The 19,956-nt window shown below is 32.2% G+C and overlaps 2 protein-coding genes across 8 annotated transcripts in view; both read right to left on the bottom strand.

Moving 5' to 3' along the window:
* Positions 1 to 162: 162 nt before the first annotated feature.
* Positions 163 to 9,924, bottom strand: LOC108975910 (apyrase). Of its 4 annotated transcripts, none has more exons than XM_018944731.1 (9): positions 9,767 to 9,924; positions 7,469 to 7,628; positions 5,110 to 5,335; positions 4,842 to 5,039; positions 4,370 to 4,775; positions 925 to 1,082; positions 770 to 866; positions 350 to 707; positions 163 to 291 (listed from the first exon to the last, which is right to left on the bottom strand). In XM_018944731.1, exons 2-9 carry the CDS (start codon positions 7,561 to 7,563, stop codon positions 195 to 197), a joined length of 1,635 nt encoding a protein of 544 aa, XP_018800276.1. In that variant the 5' UTR covers positions 7,564 to 7,628; positions 9,767 to 9,924; the 3' UTR covers positions 163 to 194. The 4 variants fall into 4 exon arrangements, with proteins under 4 accessions (XP_018800276.1, XP_018800273.1, XP_018800274.1 ...); XM_018944728.1 differs by lacking the exons at positions 163 to 291; positions 350 to 707; positions 770 to 866; positions 925 to 1,082 and adding exons at positions 1,373 to 1,576; positions 1,645 to 2,002; positions 2,066 to 2,162; positions 2,232 to 2,389; XM_018944729.1 differs by lacking the exons at positions 163 to 291; positions 350 to 707; positions 770 to 866; positions 925 to 1,082 and adding exons at positions 1,373 to 1,576; positions 1,645 to 2,002; positions 2,066 to 2,162; positions 2,232 to 2,389 and having other exon boundaries at positions 9,793 to 9,924.
* Positions 9,925 to 10,886: 962 nt separating this feature from the next.
* The window catches only part of LOC108975916 (fizzy-related protein homolog), a 30,031-nt gene continuing 20,961 nt past the window's right edge, over positions 10,887 to 19,956 (bottom strand). For all 4 annotated transcript variants that reach the window (XM_018944747.1, XM_018944748.1, XM_018944749.1 and 1 more), the window contains exons 4-7: positions 14,302 to 14,412; positions 14,117 to 14,239; positions 13,813 to 13,947; positions 10,887 to 13,728 (exon numbers count right to left, since the gene is read on the bottom strand). In XM_018944747.1, coding sequence (XP_018800292.1) covers positions 13,036 to 13,728; positions 13,813 to 13,947; positions 14,117 to 14,239; positions 14,302 to 14,412 — 1,062 coding nt within the window. In that variant the 3' untranslated portion in view covers positions 10,887 to 13,035. The remainder of the gene's footprint in view (positions 13,729 to 13,812; positions 13,948 to 14,116; positions 14,240 to 14,301; positions 14,413 to 19,956) is intronic.

Genomic DNA, 19,956 nt, shown 5'->3' with positions numbered 1-19,956 from the left:
TATATTAGTGCTACCGGCTGTTATTATTATATATTTATAATAAATCCTTACCATATGAGAGAAAATTTGAAGATCTTCATTGGATCGCCAATAAAACAAATATTAAATTAACATTGCCATAGCAAATTAAATAGTTGATTTTAAGTAAATTTTTCATCGGTACAGATACAATAGTATTAGAAATTTTTGTTTATCTATATCAATTTAATTCGTCCCTGCAAGCCAATAGTTATCGGTTTTTCCACTTTGAAATAATCGATCAAAGCTGTCAGCTCATTCACCGGAAGTATGCTGAAAGAAATCAAAATATGAATTATTTAAAGTATTTTAAGGATAAGTTCATACTTACTTGCGTGATGATCCATAATTTGTAAACATTGAATATCCATAACCTCCGGTGGCCACATACCTTGCAGCAATAATACGATAAGTTTTATTTGGAGATAATGGTTCATAAACGGGGATAGCGCAGTCAGTACATCGCACTTCTGCACTCACTACTCTATTTTCTTTGGCAGCCCGAAGATCGTACGTCACTCTAATGCCCGAACTATGTAAAAACTTATGAGTCTCGTTCACAGTGTTTTCTATATCAATTGATGACACACTGTACTCTAGAGCTTCCAGCAAATATTTACCAGCCAAATCAAAGGCTATAAGATCACCTTCGTACGAGCAAAGTTGAAAAGCTTCTTTGTAAGTAATGTCTATAAAATTTAACAACTATTATTATTTTTATTTTGTGTAAAACTTGGAGATTGGCTCTTACTGCCACGTGGAATGGAAGCACGCATTTCAGCACTGGTTGTTATAGCTATTGAGGCATTGGCCCATTTATTTGTGTTGTAGGGGTCCAAACGTAAAAACTTTGAGTAATAATGTTAATTGTAAATTTCGGCAAATTTGATTAAATCCCCATCTTACCGCATGCAAAATAGCGTCAGTGTATAAGTTTCCAATATTGCACTCAGTCTGAGCACAGTTATAATTTGGCAATGTTACTCTGGACGTTCCAACCACGACATTACCCTCAGTAGTGATATTAGTAGCCCAAATTTGTTTCAGCTTTAAAACTTCCTTATCTGAAAAAATGTTTCAAATTATTTCCTCAGGTTTAATTGTAAAGTGTTATACCATAAGAAATAAATAAGACCGAATAATAAAGAGGCTGATCTATATATTTTGAATGATTAATGTTACTTAAAAGGGACATAATTATAATTAAAATAAAAAAGCACTGTTAACAAGTTGTTTGGCGGTTTATATGCATATGGTTTTTATATTGGAAAGGATTTTCTGAATTTCTTATACATATAAAACGAATTCTCAGCTTTACAGTTAACGCATTTAAATTTATTTAAGTATTCTTTGGTTTAGTTTTATACAGAATATAATATTTATTAGCATTTTTGCTACATCTTCTTCTTCATAATTGGCGTATTTTGCTACATCAACAGTAAGAATTTGGCATTTCCGTTACTTCCGTAATACAGTGATACGTTTTTCCTTTCCGACAAAGATTGGAGTTACTTGAGTTGTGTATGAAAGCAGTGCGTCCAAGTCGGACATCTCTTTTCTGTAATAATAATAATGTTGATAAGATAATTTAAAAAAATTATGTTTTTCAAAAACTACTAAACTCACTGGAAATCGTAGCCATAATCTCTTAACATTGCGAAACCATCGCCTCCTTCTGCTAGAAAATCTGGTGCGACAACACGATAAATTTTTGTTGAATCGAAATCCTCGTAAACAGGTATATCACACTCGGAGCAACGAACTTTAATATCGACCACTCTTTCTCCGTTTGGGTTAGCATAATTGTAGGTTATCTTAAGACCAGATACTTGAATAAATCTGTAGGAGCTGGTAACTCCACCATCTAAATCAATGGGACTAACACTGTATTCCAATGCTTCTAATAGTTTATGACCAGGTATGTTGAAGGCAGTGAGTTTGTTTTCAAACGGTGACATCGTCACTATGTGCGAATAAGTAATATCTACAAATGCAAGTACAAAAAATTTTATTTTGCAGAAATTAAAATAAATTTATTATGACTTACTTCCTGGGGACAGGGGAACACGCAGTGCACCTGTATTTACAATTCCAATGGAAACGTAAGACCACGATCCTTCCGAGTACGGTGTTAAGCCAGTGAACTATGGTAGAAGTGTTTATTATTGATAAATAGAAAATAACGGGTTTACATGTGAATGAGTATTACTTACAGCGTGTATCATAGCATCACAAAAGAAGTTTCCCAAATTGCACTCATCACTGCTACAGGTTGATTTTTTCAACTCCACTTTAGTCTCACCCTGAACAACTGCGCCTACCTTATCCATCTCCTCTTTAATGGGTACAATTGCAGCCGCAGTTTCTGGGTCTGAATGCATTAATTGTACAGATAATAGTACTAATTTAGTAATAGTCTAACAAAACTTTAATTTTATAAAATTAAAACGTTCTAAGTATTAGAATTAGAAGAGGTATACATATGTAGAGTTTTGAAATTTAATCAACCCTTTTATTCATCAAAAAACAATAATAATGAATTAAAAAACGTGCCGCGCGACATTTTAAGAGCTTCGAAAAATTTCATGAGAGCATATTCACTACTAAGTCCAGAATTCATTTCGTTTCAGTTTTATTGCCAATTTTTTGCGAATATTATAGTCATTTTATTAAAATCACTGAATTTATTAAACATTTCTAAATACAGTTTTCTAGTTATTATAAACAAATTTATGCTAAAATGGAATTCGATAAAGAAATGTTGTTTGTTATCCCAATACCGTTATACGTTTCTCTCTTCCGATGTATATTGGACTAGTATTACGGGTGAACGATAAGAGCGCATCAATATCTGTCATTTCCTTTCTATAATTTYCACAAAAATATTAAATATTAAATATTATTGATCGTGGACATTTACATATAACAATTTATACTAACTGCCAGTCCGAGCCATAATCCCTGAACATGGTGAAACCACCGCCTCCTTCAGCTAGAAAATCTGGTGCCACTATACGATAAATTTTCCTCGAATCGAAATCCTCATAAACTGGAATGGCACAATCTGCACAGCGTACCTTGATATCAACCACTCGCTCTCCAACGGGATTATTGTAATTATATGTAATTTTTAAACCAGCTACTTGCATATAAATTGGAGAGTTTGTGGTATTACTCTTCAAATCTATCGGTTGCACACTGAATTCCAATGCTTCTAAGAGCTTATGCCCCGGTAAATTGAAGGCGGTCAGCAAATTTTCGAATGGAGACATTGTGACTAAATGCGCATATGTGAGAGCTATAAGCAGAAAATTTGATATTGTAATTTTTGAGTAAAATGCCATGTAAGTAAAATAAAAATAACAAAATCGCACATACTTCCTTTTCTAAGCGGCACTCGTAGACCACCTGTGTTTATCAGGCCAATAGAAACATTTGACCATGGCATTTCCGAATACGGGGTTAAAGCAGTAAACTACACATAGGCAAATCTGGGTGAATTCGAGCATATTATACAAAAATATGGCATACTTACAGCATGTATCATTGCGTCACAGAAATAATTTCCCAAATTGCACTCGGAATCGCTGCATGTTGACATTGCCAATTCGACTTTTGTCTCACCAACAACCACTGAACCCTGTGCATCAATGATCTCTTGCCATGGCTTCATAGCTTCAACAATGTCGGGGTCTGCGAATGATTGTACGAATATTATGACTTATATTTTAAAAATAATTAACATAATAAATTACCGTTTAGCTTATTAGCCCTTGTGGAAGCATGCAGTTAACACTTTTTTTTAATAAGTACGCAATATATTCAATATCACTATATATATAGTATGTATGTATATTTATTTGTGAGTGTATCTGAAACCACATGCACTATTTTTAGTGCATTTAAAAATGTTGTTGTATTAGTTCACTATATTTATATACCATACACATGCACTACAGTTTTGCGAATACTGTCAATATACAAAGGCTTTATTCTATACTACAAGCGATGGAAGAAGGGACATATTAGTGAAACAATTTAAAATGCAGTTTGGTGTATACAATTTTAGTAAAACCTGATGCTAAATATTTAAATAAAACAATATTAGCTACCCAAATGAGTCGTTTCAGATTTTCGAAAATATGTGTTTAATGTACATTAAACAAGTAAATAGTATTATGTTAAACGGGTTTAAATAAGTGTAAAAGTAATTATTCGAGTGAAGCAAATTTCCAAGGATTTCAACTTCTACAATAGCATTTTTATTAGTTGCAGAAGAATATAATAATGTTAGTAATTTAAATAGAATAATTCCTGCTAATTAACATACTACAAAAAAATGCGTACTCACCCTCTGGTACACTGGATCCCATATAAATCGGTGCACCCGAGTAGTCAACTACGTTGCCATCATCGTCGAAGTATACTGTTATATTTCCTACATATTTCGCATAAGCTGCAGCTTGAACAATCAAAATGCGATGACCATTTTCGTGCACAACTTCGGTGGGATACGGACCATATGGCTTGTCGGGACCGGGTAATTTATCGCCAGTATATAGGAAAGTATGCGAGTGGGATCCCACTATAACATCGACATCATCAGCGGCATGCTGTGCAATTAATTTATCCACATCATAGCCGCAATGTGTAATGGCAATAATTATATTGGCACCCTGTTCTCTCAGCTTTTGAGCTTCCTCACGTATAGCAGTGCTTTCATTTTGAAAGATCAAATTACCAGTATTGGCTAAATCCTAATTTAACAAGAAAATCGCAATTATGAAACAACAAACACGGTTCGATGAGCAATCTTTGCTTACATAGGTGGTTTCGAGAATAACGCCGATTACGCCGATTTTCCTGTTACTACGTTCGATTATTATCGATTTTTGGTATTTGCCTTGCATATCCGGTTCATCTCTTGCATCCATATTTGCTACCAACATAGGTGAATTGATACTTTCCAGAAATGGCACAACACCCTCAATGCCATGATCAAATTCATGATTGCCAAGTGTCTAATTTAATGTTGATTTGAAAGGATAATGTGTAAAATATTTGTTTTTATTTATTATTGTTTCGCATTACCATAGCATCTGCGGGTAGCATATTCAGAAACTGGCTTGTCACATTCCACCGGCCGATATTGTACCAAAGTGTGCCCTGAAAACTGTCGCCTGCATTGAAGTAAACCGGATTTTGGTCCTTTTGTTCCTCCAGTAATCGCTTTACAGTGTAAATGGTTCGCGCTAAGCCACCGATGCATTCTTCGCCAGCATCGCACGTGCCGCCTGATGTATCCGTAGACTCGAATCTGTGTAATGCAGTTATAAAAAATATAAAATGCCCAAGTTCATCATACAAGTATAGAACACTTGGCTCTCGGCAGATAATAAAAATTTCAAATGAGATTGCATCAAACTTTATAGCCAGATTTAAAACTTGTTGAATATGAATGATATAATATAATGCTTAAAGATATGAATATATAATGGTGAAATAAATACACGAAATAGTGAAGAGATTTTAGTCAGATGAACCAGTCTTTTTCCTTTCAATACAATTGAAGCGCTTTAACAATCTAAGACATCTGTGCTTATAGTATATACATATGTATATAATGATTTGGAACGACTTACTTTATGTTATAATCAATTCTTATCTGGTTTTATACTTTTTAATTGCTTTGTAAATCATTAGTCATAAAGGAAAAATTACTGGCTAACGATTTTAGTTCACTTGTTAACCGTTAATATACACGAATATAAGTGATTCCATTATTAATGTATCATTTATTGGCAATATGTCAGATTACTTACTACCACTAACTAACTTAATACATACAATTCAACACAAAACATTTTATATAACACTACATAAGAATCAATAACACTCTCTCGATGCTACATACTGAAATAATTTTGCCAGTACGACTGGACGTAATTCTTTACGCAAAATGGATTTATATACATATAATAATATTGTATAATGGGGAGTTCACCGAACTGTTAAATAAAGAACTATCTATTGCGGAATGTGTAGATTTTTTAAGTGTATTAAGAGTCATAACTAGTATAATCGATTAAAAAAGATAATTTTTTGATTTTTTTTTCAAAGAAAACTCCTGCATGAAATATCTTACATGTACACAAAGAATATCAAATAATAATAATATTTAATTTTTAGCGAACCTCATCGTGGTTAAAAAAGAATAATAAAATAGAAATGTGAGGTATGACCTACAATTGTAAATAAACTTGCAAAAAATCGAATTTCGCTCAAGCTGAGTGAAACTCCTTTTATTGTATAATAATAAACTTATATTACGTTTATAAAAAAAAATTTTTTTGAACCGACAAAATTACATTTTTTATACCATCAAACCAGAAGTTAATTTTACAAAGAATACCCGTATATACAAAATATGCAGAAAAATATCAAAGCAATAGATGATTTGTTCTTGAATAATGTAGTTTTGAGAAAGTCTTGCTGGAAGATACACTGATTGAACTGAATCTTGTAACTCAAAAATGTTTGAAATATTATTTAAAAATTTTAATATGTAATTTTTAAAGTCAAACATTCAAAAATATATGTATATGTATATGAAACTATATGAAATTTTTAGCACATATATGTATACATATTTTGTATTAAGTTTAGAATTACAATTTATGTATTCTTTAAGCGGTAACTTTCAACAACACAAATATCGAGATATCACATAAGATTATCTCGCTTTTATTAACACACAGATAAAAACGAACATGAAATTATCACGAAACTGTACATATGTATAAGTTTCAATGGCACGTGATGTTTATCAAGATAAAGATAATGGTATTTTTTAATTTAGTAATACAAGCAATTAAAGCCAATAAATACTGTTTTTAAAAGATAATCTATTCTTGAATACATACAAATTTATAAAATATAATATATGAAATTTGATAAAATAAAATAAACGCCTGCGAACGAATTAGTCATTATATTACAACATCCAAAAAGGCTAATCTGCATTGTCAATATTTGATTATTCGTGAACTTCTTTTTATATCTTGTAAACAAACGTTTAGTTGGGAAAAGGAAGAAATCCTTCAACGCCATAATTTTAATACGACAAATACATAGATATCTAAATTAAGTAACATACATACATATATATGTTTAAAAGCTACGACAGAGCTTGAAGTCCAATTTCTTATGGCCCGCTTTTCTCTGCTAATTATTAAATTGTCGAACACTTATTTACCCAGCGTATTTTGGAAACGGTTTTATGTAGCGAATTTTATGCAGTGGGTAACTACTTGTAGCCTAATTACACAAATGTTACTTATTGTTAACTTTTGCTAAACGACCACTTGCTTATACTCGTAAATACCTTTTGAGGCCTTATTCATAGATTTCTTTTTTTGTAAAATTATATAGAATCTACTTCAACATTTACCTTGCGTGAAAATCATTAATGTGAATAATGGATAACGGGAATATATCGGCACTAATGAGTGGCACGAACAGTGTGATTATCGTCAACAACTTCATATTACACTGCTAAAATACTCCGCGAATTCGATACGTCAACACACCGCCACAATAGAAACTGGCAGCTGAAATATAGTACATAATAAGGGAAACCATATTAAAGTGCTTAAGTTTAATCTTTATTGGCCAAATATATGTACATATGTATATAAAGTTGCTAACGCCATATTAAATAATAAAAGTCTTTTTACCATTTAAATGAGACCAACTTTGGTGTAACAGTATTTTTATTGGGGTTGGCAAAAATGATGAACCAACATTGCAGAATATTTGGAAGTAATATTAGCTTAAGAAGACTAGGACTGTAATTAAGTCAAATATGCATGTGTATATATAAACCCATGTACTTATATATATATACAGCTATGGAATTTTTTATATATTGTTTCTTGTGGTACAGTATCATAAATGTTTTTAATAAAGTCTTTGGGGTTCATTCTTTGTCTTAAATAACAGTACAAAATGAAGTTGCAATTCATTGCTTAAAAAAATAATCATCAAAATGCGAAAATTTTGGTATAATGAGCTGGACACATAAATGACCGAACCTAAAAAAGGTGGACAATTTAGTTCATATTGCATTTTTATAAATTTTTTGTCGTACAAGACGTTTTTATTGTTAATATTTTGTGCTGTAACCTTTATTTTTAATGGCTGCTTCACACCTGCGACCCATACTTTCTACGAGATTCTGACACTTAGCTTTAAGTACATATAACGTACCAAGTTTTTTAACGGCAAATTCCATTGATTCTTACGAGCGGACCTACACCATGTCAAAGAAATGCTTTCCAAACCATAATATTTCCGCCACCATGCTTTATCGTCTTCTGAGTGTATTTGTTATTATATTTTTGGCACTTAGGACAATGTATAAATATTCTGCCATCTGGTCCTATCCTTTTAACCTTTGTTTCGTTACTCCACAATATATTTTTACAAAAATTTAAGCTTTACCGTTTACGAGCTTTGGCGAAAACAGTCGTTTTGAAATTTCTTTTTTTAAAGTAGTGGTTTTTTTCTCGTTATGCGTACGAACAATTTTGCCTTATTCAATCGTCTTCTGACAAGTCTAAATATCCTATAGACTAAACCCAATGTTTGGTTGATATCAGCTGCTACCTGCCGTGTTGATTTAATTGGATAATTTTTGACAATTCATACTATAGCAGCGCTGTACGCACATCCGTTATTGATATCCCACGTGATCTGTCAAATACTAATGCATGAAAATCCTAACCTCAAAAAAATCACCCGATATTTTTTAAGTTTAAAATAGAAAATGCTCAAACATTTACATAAATAAAAAAATAGATTTGAGAAAACACATATTGACTTAGTCTAGGGCAAATATTAAAATGCTAATCGCTCTTACGTGCTCATCCACATCTAATCGACATCTAATAGCCTGCAATATTTTTGAGAACTAAATCTATACATATGTATGTATGTATGTATGTACATACATATATGTATCTATGCAGAACACTATTTAGTAATTATTTTAATATTACATGCATATGTACATGCATGTATACATATATGTATATGTGTATCTATGTTAATATATCTACATTGATTACGATTCTTTAATTTGAAAATGAGTAAAACCAATATTTTTTTAAAATGTCTAAAAAATTAAATTAAAAAAAAAAAAAAAAAATTCAACAAATAATCCTGATATAAAAGCTTAAAATTTTTAAGGATAAAAGAATTTTAAATAATTCGTAATGTTTGAAATAATGTAGTAAACAAAATGTTCTCAACGAATTTTATACCGATATACATACATATCTACATAGTACTGATCGAATTTATACAGAAGAGATTCAAAAGATAGACGGAAATCATTAAATAGATGGGTAAATGCTGGTTAGACAACATTAGGTTTTCGCAGTTTTGGACGATATATCGATTCGATCGATCGAAAAGATTGTTTTATACTTTTACACCTAGAAAATAATAATTTCATCAAGTTTTGTTCAACGCTATTATTCGAAAGAAAGCCTATTTATAGTAACAACTTGTTGTTTGTGTATTATTTTGTAGAAATTTAATTTTAAATAAAAAAACTTCGTCACAAGTTAGACGCGTAAAAAGTCAAAATGCAAATGAATGTATGCAATGGGGAAATACCATATACGAAAGAATAGTGTCAGGTAGAAGACCATTAATGTAGGCATATCAACAAGTTTTAACTTACCCTGTTTGTATTAGTGCATAATTTACCTCTAAATAATTATTAGAATTTAAATCACTACTTATTTAAAAAATACTGTTTAATTTTAATATTAGAAATTACTGATTGCGCACCAATTCATATTTCTATAGGCCACTAACTAGAATGCATTGATAAGTTATCTGAATACAGCTGAGATCGCATCGCATGGATGGATGGGTTAGCCAAAGCAAGTGTTGCCACTGTACATGAATAAATACACTAAAATACCGGGTTTTCCAATATGGATGAATTGTATCTAAGTGCCGGTTCAACTATTTTTAATATGTAATTTCTAAAATTTTTATCACTCAAGACTGAAGCCATTGAACCGCCGTAAACGTCGTGAATTTGTTGACTTTGCCTTGAACAACTTAAAAGCGATAACTAGTTTTTTTTAGAAAACCATCTTCTCCGAGTAGGCTCACTGTCATCTGAGTGGTGCTGTAAATAAATAAACCAGCCGATTCTGGTGCGTAGGAAATTCGCAAACAATTTTTGGTCTGGTGGAATCATTTTTCCGTACTTCTTTCGAAATGAAGCTGGAAAGCGGTATAGATCGATAACAATCAACTTGATCTTGAAAATAACTGGTTCCAACAAAACGGATTGCGAGAAAAGTTTGAAGATTCGATTATTTCAGGAAAATGTGACATTTGTAGCCTCCAAAAAGTTGTGATTTGACACCATTGAACTACTTCTTTTTTTTTGAAGTCATTGATTTATTGCTAAAGATCAATGACTTCAAAAAAAAAGAAGTAGTTCAATGGTGTCAAATCACAACCAGACTCTCTTTAAGTAGAATTCTTTAGAAGTCAATATTGAACGTTCTATCCATGATATACGAATTGCTTTGCCTTTCTCAATTAAGACCTTTGTATACATATATACGTTAAATTAGGACTGAAATTTCCGTTACTGTTGCTTCTATTGTATCTATTGTCATTAAAAAGTTTAATTTGTGGAGGTAAACGAGTATATATTCAACACCTAAAGTTTTCACCACAATGCGATGTTATTAGATGCGATGCCGAACCAAACATTTATTTAGTGCAATACTTGACATAATATTATATTATTAAATACAAAATACTATAAATTTTTGTATTTTAAATTTATTTTTCATTCAATTAAATATTAGCATCATTACAATACAATTATAAATCCAGCTCAATTATTCAATCAATGTACATATAAACTCGTTATGGTAGCATATAGTGACTATAATCCATATATGTATAAAATATATAAATATGTTTATACAGATTGAGAAAAAATAAGCTATTTAATAGTAGTATTTATATATGTGTGGTGAAGAGACATGGCTAGCGTTTAACATATTTGCGAGATTATGAACTAATTTACAATTTAAAGTGGTCAATATGAAATAGAATTAGCTAAATATAATTAAAATGTATTGCCTCTTACAAGACAGTAATGCCAAACTGATATAAAAATAAAAAAATATTAAAAATTATTAACAAAATATAGTGAAATATAATGTGAACATGAAATGATGTGAATATTTTTCTTTAAGAAATTTAAACAAAGTAAAGAATACCGTAATAATAAAATCAACAAAATTAAGCAATTATATTAGTCAAACATATTTTTTTGAAATTGCATAATATGCCATATATAGAAGTGAGATGCAAAAATGAGAATTACCACATATTGTTGGCCTTAGGAAGTCATTTGAAAAGAAATGCTGGTGAAATACACAATTTTCCCATATCTTCTCTTTCTCTTTGCTATTAGCTTGTTTTCTTATTATAATACTATTTAATTTTTGGACTAATATTTTTAAAGAAAATTGAAATATCAAGTTTTATTTTATTTACAAACCTACACACTTTTCAATGTAATTTTATAAATAAGTTGTCTAAATATACTCGTTATAATAGTTATTGTATTTCTATGTTATCAGTGCGTTTGCATGCCTACACGCAAGTTCTCACCAGAGTGTCTAACATCAAACTCTTCTAGCAAATGAAAAACTCACTTTTATATACAAATTCATTTGGTAAAAGCGGTTACAACAACTCCGTTTGTATTAGAAGTTTTCAAATTCTTAATTACAATTTACAATTAATTACTTATTTAYGTGATTGACAAAAAGCTAGCATTAATTATGATGCATGCCTCTCAAACGGACAGTTTAGTGAAATATTATAGAATTTCTATAATATATATACTATATATATATATTTGTTATAAGCCAATAAATGCAATTCAAAATAATATAACTAAAAATATAAACATTGACTGTAAATTTAACGCTTGCAATATTTAAATTTTGCATATAATACAATTCCAATTTGAAAACTGCTGTTTTGTCGAAAATACCTCAAGCCTCATACAAAAAAAAAAAATATATAAAGTATTGTATTTAAAGAAATTTGCTTTGAGTTTACAATTACCTTCAAAAACGGAGATAATATATTTTAACATTGCACGTTATTTAAGTGTGTAGTTTATAATGCTAAGTCAAATTACAATTTATTTTTGACTTTTAAACTTTTTATAATTACTATTTGTTATCAATTTAAGATTTCAATAAAAAGTTGACTGTGCATAGTCATTTGGCATATTGCTTTGCTAAGGAATTGACATCATTGATTGATGTAAAAATGGCTTAACGGCTTACATCGCAATACAGTTCTCTTAAACAATAATCGGTCTCATTAATAGCAGAAGAACCGATTAACAATATAACATATTGTTGACTGTGCACAGTGCACTTTTATTTCAATTACTTATTATGCGCTTATTTTTAGTAATGAAGCAAATTCTGATACTTTTTAAGTACTTTTAACATGTAAATGACTTTCATAGTGCTTTCAAACATGCATAATAAGTAAACACGTGACCGGCACATAAAAAAATATCAACAAAAAATTTTGTTTTATAAATAATATTGACAAGTCGCTATTAATTATAAAACAAACATAATTTTTATATAATTTTGTAGAATTGTTTATATATGTATATAAATAAATTATATTTGCAGTCGAGAGGAAAATTTGCTTCATTAGAGAACAAATTGCGTTATTCCCTAAGGGCGCAGTTATTTTCAAAAATATAATTTATAATTTTTACGTTAAATTTTGTATATTTTTAATTTTAACTGCGCATTTTCTAACGTTTAATTGTAATTTTTAGCGTTAATTAATTTTTAGTATTTGCTATAAATGTGCTCAATAAACAAGCAAAGTTTTCAACTCCAACCTATGATCCTACTTGCCAGCAGAAATTTATCTTATATTGGTAAATAAGTTCAGTACAGATTTATTCTCCTTTTGACTGCGCGCTTTACTAAAGACATTCCAAAAACGTAGCGTCTCATCGCCAGCTCCCGTCACGATTGCTTCACCATCCGGGCTTAGTGCTAAATATAGTACGCGATATGAGTGACCCGTTAGTTTGGCCACTTGTGTTAGTGATGGATATTTCCAAACCAAAATTTGATTTTGTGAGTAACCATGCGTTGATACCAGCTCGGATGAGTGTTTCGACCATGCCAAATTGCACACTTGTGAACCGGTGTCGACGCACTGCATTGGCTGGCCGGTTAAAGTGTTCCAAAATCGAATGCAACGATCGGCGGTGCCGCCACCACTAGCCAATAGACCATGATGATGTGGTGACCAAGCAATCGCTTTTACCGCTGCCGTATGTTCCGTATATGATTGCACGGGGTTGAGCGAATGTTGATTCCACACATACAGACGGTTGTCATTACCGCCGCTTGCCAGATATTGATTGTCCGGTGACCATTTGAGACCACAAACCTCTTGCCGATGGCCAGCCAAGCGACGTTCCGATTGTTGCGCTGGAGTTCGTGTGTCCCGCTGTATAATTAAACGATCACGCGAACCGCTGGACAAAATTTCACCATTCCACGCTAAAGCGCCCACACGTGCAGAATGCCCCGTCAATTTATTGATCTAAAAAAGTTGAGGCTTCAGTAAACTGCTCATAGTCGTTTATTTTCAATATTTATGTAGTATTAAGCTTGTTAGCGTACGCACCTGTTTACTAGCAGCCACATCCCAAACGGTGACGAAGCCGTGATGTGTACCCACTGCCACCAAATTGCCACGCTCATTCCATGACACCGATGTCACGGTGTTCGAATCGGTGTTAAGGTCACATAGGCGTGTTACCTGTAAATTGAAAGTTCAAATTGCACATCAATTTGACTGATTGAAACACTACATAGGACCAATGACAAAGTTTTTATAATAGTCGTAAGCTATGGCTCGTTTAAACAGCATGAAATGTACAGAAACTTGTTTTCTTAATCATTGAAATTGAATTTATTATCATACGTACTTGACTAGTACATGCGCTCCACAGATAAACACAGCTGCCCAGTCCGACAGCGAGCACATTTTGAGACGACCAATCGACCAAATTCAAATAGAAATCATCTTGCAGCTCTGGCGCATCTAACACCTGTAAAATTCATATATATTACTTATTCGTAAATCATAAAATATTGTTTGTCTAAAATTTACCTTAAAGGGTATACGCGATATTTTTCTGGTTGCTTTTCGTGGTGAACGCAATAGCTTCTGACTCTTTGTGCTGACTGGTGAGAGCGAATATGGACACTGCTCATTGAAATCCTAAAAAGAAAGACAAATAGGAATAAGTGTTATTAAAATCAGCGTAAAAATTAGTTATTCTCTAATTAAGTGTGCAAATAAATAAAACGTTACAGTTAGTTTTTCGAAGTCAAACAGTCGTGAAGCAGAATATGCGAATTTGAACAAACTTAAGCAATTAACAGTGTTCTGTGAAAATGAGGTCTTCACTTCAATGAGCTTCCGTATATTTTTGACAGCGTAAAATATAACAAGAATATGTTAGAACTTTCCGTTAAGGTTCTAAAAATTAAGAAAAACTAAACATTTGAATACTTTCTATGGAGGTAGGCGGTTTGTCATAAATATATATTTTTAGGTAGTAGTCGTGCGGTTATGAATCAGGTATTTTTTTTAAGTTTAATGATCGTACTTAATGGCGAAATCTTGGATTTTTTTCATTTAAAACTTCTTTTTAATAAATATTTAATATGTATTATGTACAGGTATGTACTCATGAATTTATTTATTATATATGTACATACAGGGTGGCGCAAAAGTAATTTTTATTAATATTCCTATCAGAAGTTGCTATAAATTTTGCAATTGACCTCTAATGTCAGTTCTGTTTTGACATTTGTGTAGAAGCGAAATGCACGTAAATAAACAATGGTACGCTGCACTGCTCTAGAACGCGGGTTATGGGTGACTATTTATTTGACCAATAATCGGTCGGTGACTTTGGCACAACGTGAATTTCGTCGCAGATTTCCCGGCCGTCCGCCTCGAAGAGACTGGCACAACACAAGATGCTGACAGGAGTGGCAGACCCCGGAGTAGCCTTCTGCAGAGAATATTGCTGCTGTTGCCAAGGATGCGCCGTCGACATCGACCAGACGACGTGCCAGGAAAATTGGTAATAGTAGAGGCTGTTTACAGCGAATTGTGGGGCAAGATTTGAAGATGTTTCCGTACAAAGCCCAGATGTTGCATTAGCTGTTAGCTGCTGACCGGCAATCACGTCTAACATACGCTCAAGCCATCCTTAATCACCACCAAGAGAAAGATGATTTTTCATCAAAAGTGATCATAATTGATGAGGCCCTTTTCCATTAAGCGGGTACGTAAATAAGCAAAATTTACGCTTCTGGGGCACTGAAAATCCGCGTCTAACCCACGAAGAGCCATTACACCCGCTCAAAGTCAGTGTATGGTGTGCTGTTTTCGGTGGAGCACTCATCGGACCGTTTTTCTTCGAAGACGTCGCGGGAAAACGTTTACTGCGAGTGGTGAGTGCTACAGAGCAATGTTCAATGAGTTCTTTTTGCCGCAACTTGATGAATTGGGATTGGAAAACATGCAGCTCTTAAAGACAATATCCGTCAAGAATGTGAGGACCTATCACCAGAAGTTCTGGCCAAAGTGATGGAAAATACCATAAAATGGGCTCAAATGACAATCAACTGTGGAGGCGGCCATTTAAATGGTATCATATTCTCGACTTGATGTAAAAAAAAAATTTAAAAGACCAAATAAAAATAATCCACAAGCAGAATCAAAGTGTTTCATTTTTTAAAAAAATTACAGCCAAAAAAACATCGGAAGGTTATTTTTGTTTATATACGTATACATATGTATATTATATAGTATAGACTTTCTAATTGGAAAAAGGGAATTAACCAAATTTCGGCGATTCTGTATTTATCAAAAGCACAAGCCTTCAAAGACAAGTTCAGACAAGTGTTAGAGAGATGGCAAGAGAGCTCGGCCATCCCAAAAAGGGCTTATGAAAAGTGTTTCGAGGACTGGAAAAATCGTTGTCACAAGTGTTACACAATTAAATATTTTGCGTTTTATTTACAGTTTCCGGCTACCTTTTTGTCACAATGTTCATATATATTTCAACAAAAAGTTGTGTACTTGATCTTGCTGTTCTGCGTATCATTCTCCTCTGGTTGCATACAATAGCATTTAACCGAGGTGTGTTCTTTTGCAATGACGAAATATTTCAAATTATAGATACTAGTATTATATGTATATACGTTCGTATGTAGCAGCAGTATATAAACATTTGTTTTTTAAATTTGAAGTCCTTTTTAAACAGCATTTATTGTTAGTAAGTTAAGGGTTAAATAAAATCGATTTGTGCGAAATTTAGCGTGTCGAAAAGATCAATGGAAAAATGAACTATGTTGATATGTATGCGTTATTTATATATGGTATATTTGTACGTAAAGTTCAATTGTGTCTACGCATTTTTATGGAAATCAACTAATGCTTTTTCAGCATAATGAAGGAATGGGGGGAATGGAGCAAAGGTGTCACGCGATCAACAATGTGCTGTCTTTGTATGAATGTGTGTATGAATGTATGTATGCACATAAAAAATATATACATATGTAAAACTGAGGTGTCTAATAGGATTTTATATGCAATGTGAGATTGGAGCGGTGTGTCTAGATATACATACTTACGTACATATGTATCTACATATATGTACCTAAGTAAATGGCAACGGAAACTGTGTCAATGTGTAAAAATTCAAATCAATTCAATTTGATGCATTTCAAGCAGTAAAGAAACTGTGTAAATGGTAATAAAACACAATACAAAATAATAGTGGTTGCGCATAGTTATGCAGATACATACATATGAAGTATGTATGGATGTGTAAGTGTATATGGTAATTATGTATCTAAATTGTACAGAATAGATTGCAGTGTCCATTGCTTTTATGCATGAGTAGTTTTGTTTTAGAATTGCTTGAACTTTGCGCAGCATGAAATTTCAATTGTTTAGTAAAAATATATACATATGTATAATTTATTTTGCTTTTCTAAATTTTCTGCGACCATGAGATTTCAATATTAGTTGATATATTTTTTACAAGGTTTCCTCATTATAATAACTAAAATAATAATTATTAATTTTAAGTTCTTTTTAATTTTTTAGTATTAATTTCCGTGCCAGTTAGCAATTTTTGCCCTTATTTTGCGGTTAGCAATAATAAATTATTTAATGGTCAAATTCAAATTGTTAGTTGATGGCAACTCACCGGTTATTGGATGTCATTTGCTAATCAATTTTTATTGTAAAGAAAATATGTAATTTATTGTATTAAATGTGCTGGTTTTATGGGAGTTCCTTTACATTTGCCTGCTATAGTCATTCACTTGTTCTGAGAAAATGTTGGCGAGAACAGAAAAAATTACACTTAAGAGGTGTTACACTTATGTAGACATGATAACATATGGCATTAACGACAATGAATCGGTTTGTGGGCACTGAAGCTAAAGTAAGCAAATACGATAATACATACATACAAATATTGGGTAGAAACGTAAACACATACATATGATACAAAACTGAAAACCGATATAAAAAGGGTGGAGTTTCTATTTACGTATACGCAATGTGCCCCAAGCAAACAAAGAAAAACTCTTCCAGATAACAAATGTACTGGATTCCTGGGGTTTCTACATAAAAGTTATTTATTTTCAGCACTTGTTGCAAAGTTATTATCAGTTTTTTTTATGATTTATGCTGTAAAAAAACTGTGGTCGGCGCTGAATGTGAGTCAACACCAAAAAATATATCTGCTGAACCAAATTTTGGTATGATGAAACCGAAAGGAATTTGGGTGTGAGCATGTCTAACCTTTTCTGAGTTTTGTAGAGTTTGAATGATGTAATCAGCTGAGAAGCCAAGTTTATTTCGCAAATATTCTCAAATATGTTTCCCAATCATTTACCATTAGTGCATATAGTTGTTAGTAATATTGCGCAGTACGTGTATTTGTATATTCGCAAACAAACTGCATTGTGTGCATAACTTTAACGCTTTGAAACCAGTCTACATATGTACAACGTAGAATATAAAGCTTTTATCTGAAAAATATATATGTATTTATAATACAAAACAGTTAGCGCAAGGTAATAAGCTTTTTAAAGTTATAATTTTCATGTTTGATTTCGATATAAGAATAACTTTGCGTTTGGCAGTCGTTTGTTTACGACGTGAAAAGTTTGTCGAGCGTTTTCTGTCATATAAAAGAAAAATAACGCTTTGCTTGCCCCTAACTGCGGGGTCCGGATCAAATTTGACATTTGAAAATTTCTTCAAATTATGATGCACCCCTAGGAAGGTTTGATCTTGTTCCACTCGAGGTCATTTTTAATAATAATATTGCCAATAAAAATGTATTTTAAAAATCTTCTTTTGAAGCCCCCACATTTCAATCTCGTTGAGAATATGTACAATTTCGAACAAGCGTCTCAGCACAGAAGAAGTTAATAGTTTTAAAGGTGCCTGCCATGGCATTTCGAATAATGTTATTAGCTTTTCAATTTCTTAATAACAAAGCGATTAAGAATTAAATATAAATATATTTTTTTTGGTTAATAAGTTCAGAGCTTTATAAAGCCTTACAATTGACTTCTACTTGTTTTCTTACATATGTATATACCGTGTGCATGTTTGTTTATATGATAACGGATTTTGTTGTCAACTTTGACAGATTTCTTTTGCTTGATAAGAATTTTCGTATTATGTTGTATTAAAACACATACACATTAACATACAATTCCTCCATTTGTACATCTTTACCTAACCTTTGTACGAATCATTTCGTATTTTCGACAAACGTGAATTCTAAAGTGGCTGAAAGGCGTCTGACCGGTGTATTGTGTTTTTTTCCAGCATTGTTGTATAATTCTGAACTAAGTGACCAAACAAAGTAGATATGCAATATAAAGCACATTAACCTCTTAATTGTCAAAACATGACTACCAACTGCCAAAGCAAAAAGCCAGAAAATATCCAAAAGTGTATGTATAAAGTAACTAATGAGCACTGAAAAAGCGGCATTACGCCAGTGAGATTATATTCGGTATACCATTGTAGTCAGAAAGTTGCCATTATTTGAACACTTGAGAAATGTTTCTATGATTGGCACTTTCAATCGGTTTTTGAATAAATCATAATCGCACTTTTAAGGCATTTTTTTTACCATAACTTTAATAAATAGTTTCTACAGATAGATTATTAATTCATATTCATCATTCATACACAGACAATGGAATTCATCAACTTATGGACGTGGCACGTCTATAGGCTTATTCATAATCCAATGCGAGTAACTATTTATTTGCTTTGCACCAACGTGTACATACAATGAATTGCAGCCACGCCTCTGACATTAAAATAACAATAAATTATTCATATTGAAAGCATAATTAGCCTTATCGTATCTACCATACGTCCATCATACTTTAAAAAAAAAAAGAATTCTACCGACGAGAACACTCGTGCCAAAGCCCAGCTGCGGTTGTGGTCAAACCGAAATCGTTGCTCAAATATACATAAATATATCGAGTAAAGATCTATACCAGTACTTATATATATGCCCGTCAACGGCAACTTAGCGCATCCACGCCTTTAATTTCAGCCCTGCCTCGCCAGCATTTTTTTTGTCTGCACAAATGATTATTCAATTAAAGTTTTTCCTCCAACAATTTTTAAATTATTTCACATATTTATTGACCACACTTTCGACATCCATTTCATTGATGCGTTAACTCAATTACA

The sequence above is a fragment of the Bactrocera latifrons genome, unplaced genomic scaffold (assembly GCF_001853355.1).
Source record: "Bactrocera latifrons isolate USDA-ARS-PBARC rearing strain unplaced genomic scaffold, ASM185335v1 scaffold_7, whole genome shotgun sequence".
In the NCBI taxonomy this organism is placed as follows: Eukaryota; Metazoa; Arthropoda; class Insecta; order Diptera; family Tephritidae; genus Bactrocera; species Bactrocera latifrons.
This window is presented reverse-complemented; position numbering and strand designations above follow the sequence as displayed.

Excerpts from the sequence above, each read along its gene's own strand:
- LOC108975910 (XM_018944728.1), bottom strand. The coding sequence starts at position 7,563 with ATGAAGTTGTTGACGATAATCACACTGTTCGTGCCACTCATTAGTGCC. Across the intron at positions 4,776-4,841 it reads TTATTCTCGAAACCACCTAT|GATTTAGCCAATACTGGTAA; the intron begins GTAAGCAAAGAT and ends TTGTTAAATTAG. Across the intron at positions 2,163-2,231 it reads GTGATGCTATGATACACGCT|TTCACTGGCTTAACACCGTA; the intron begins GTAAGTAATACT and ends CTTCTACCATAG.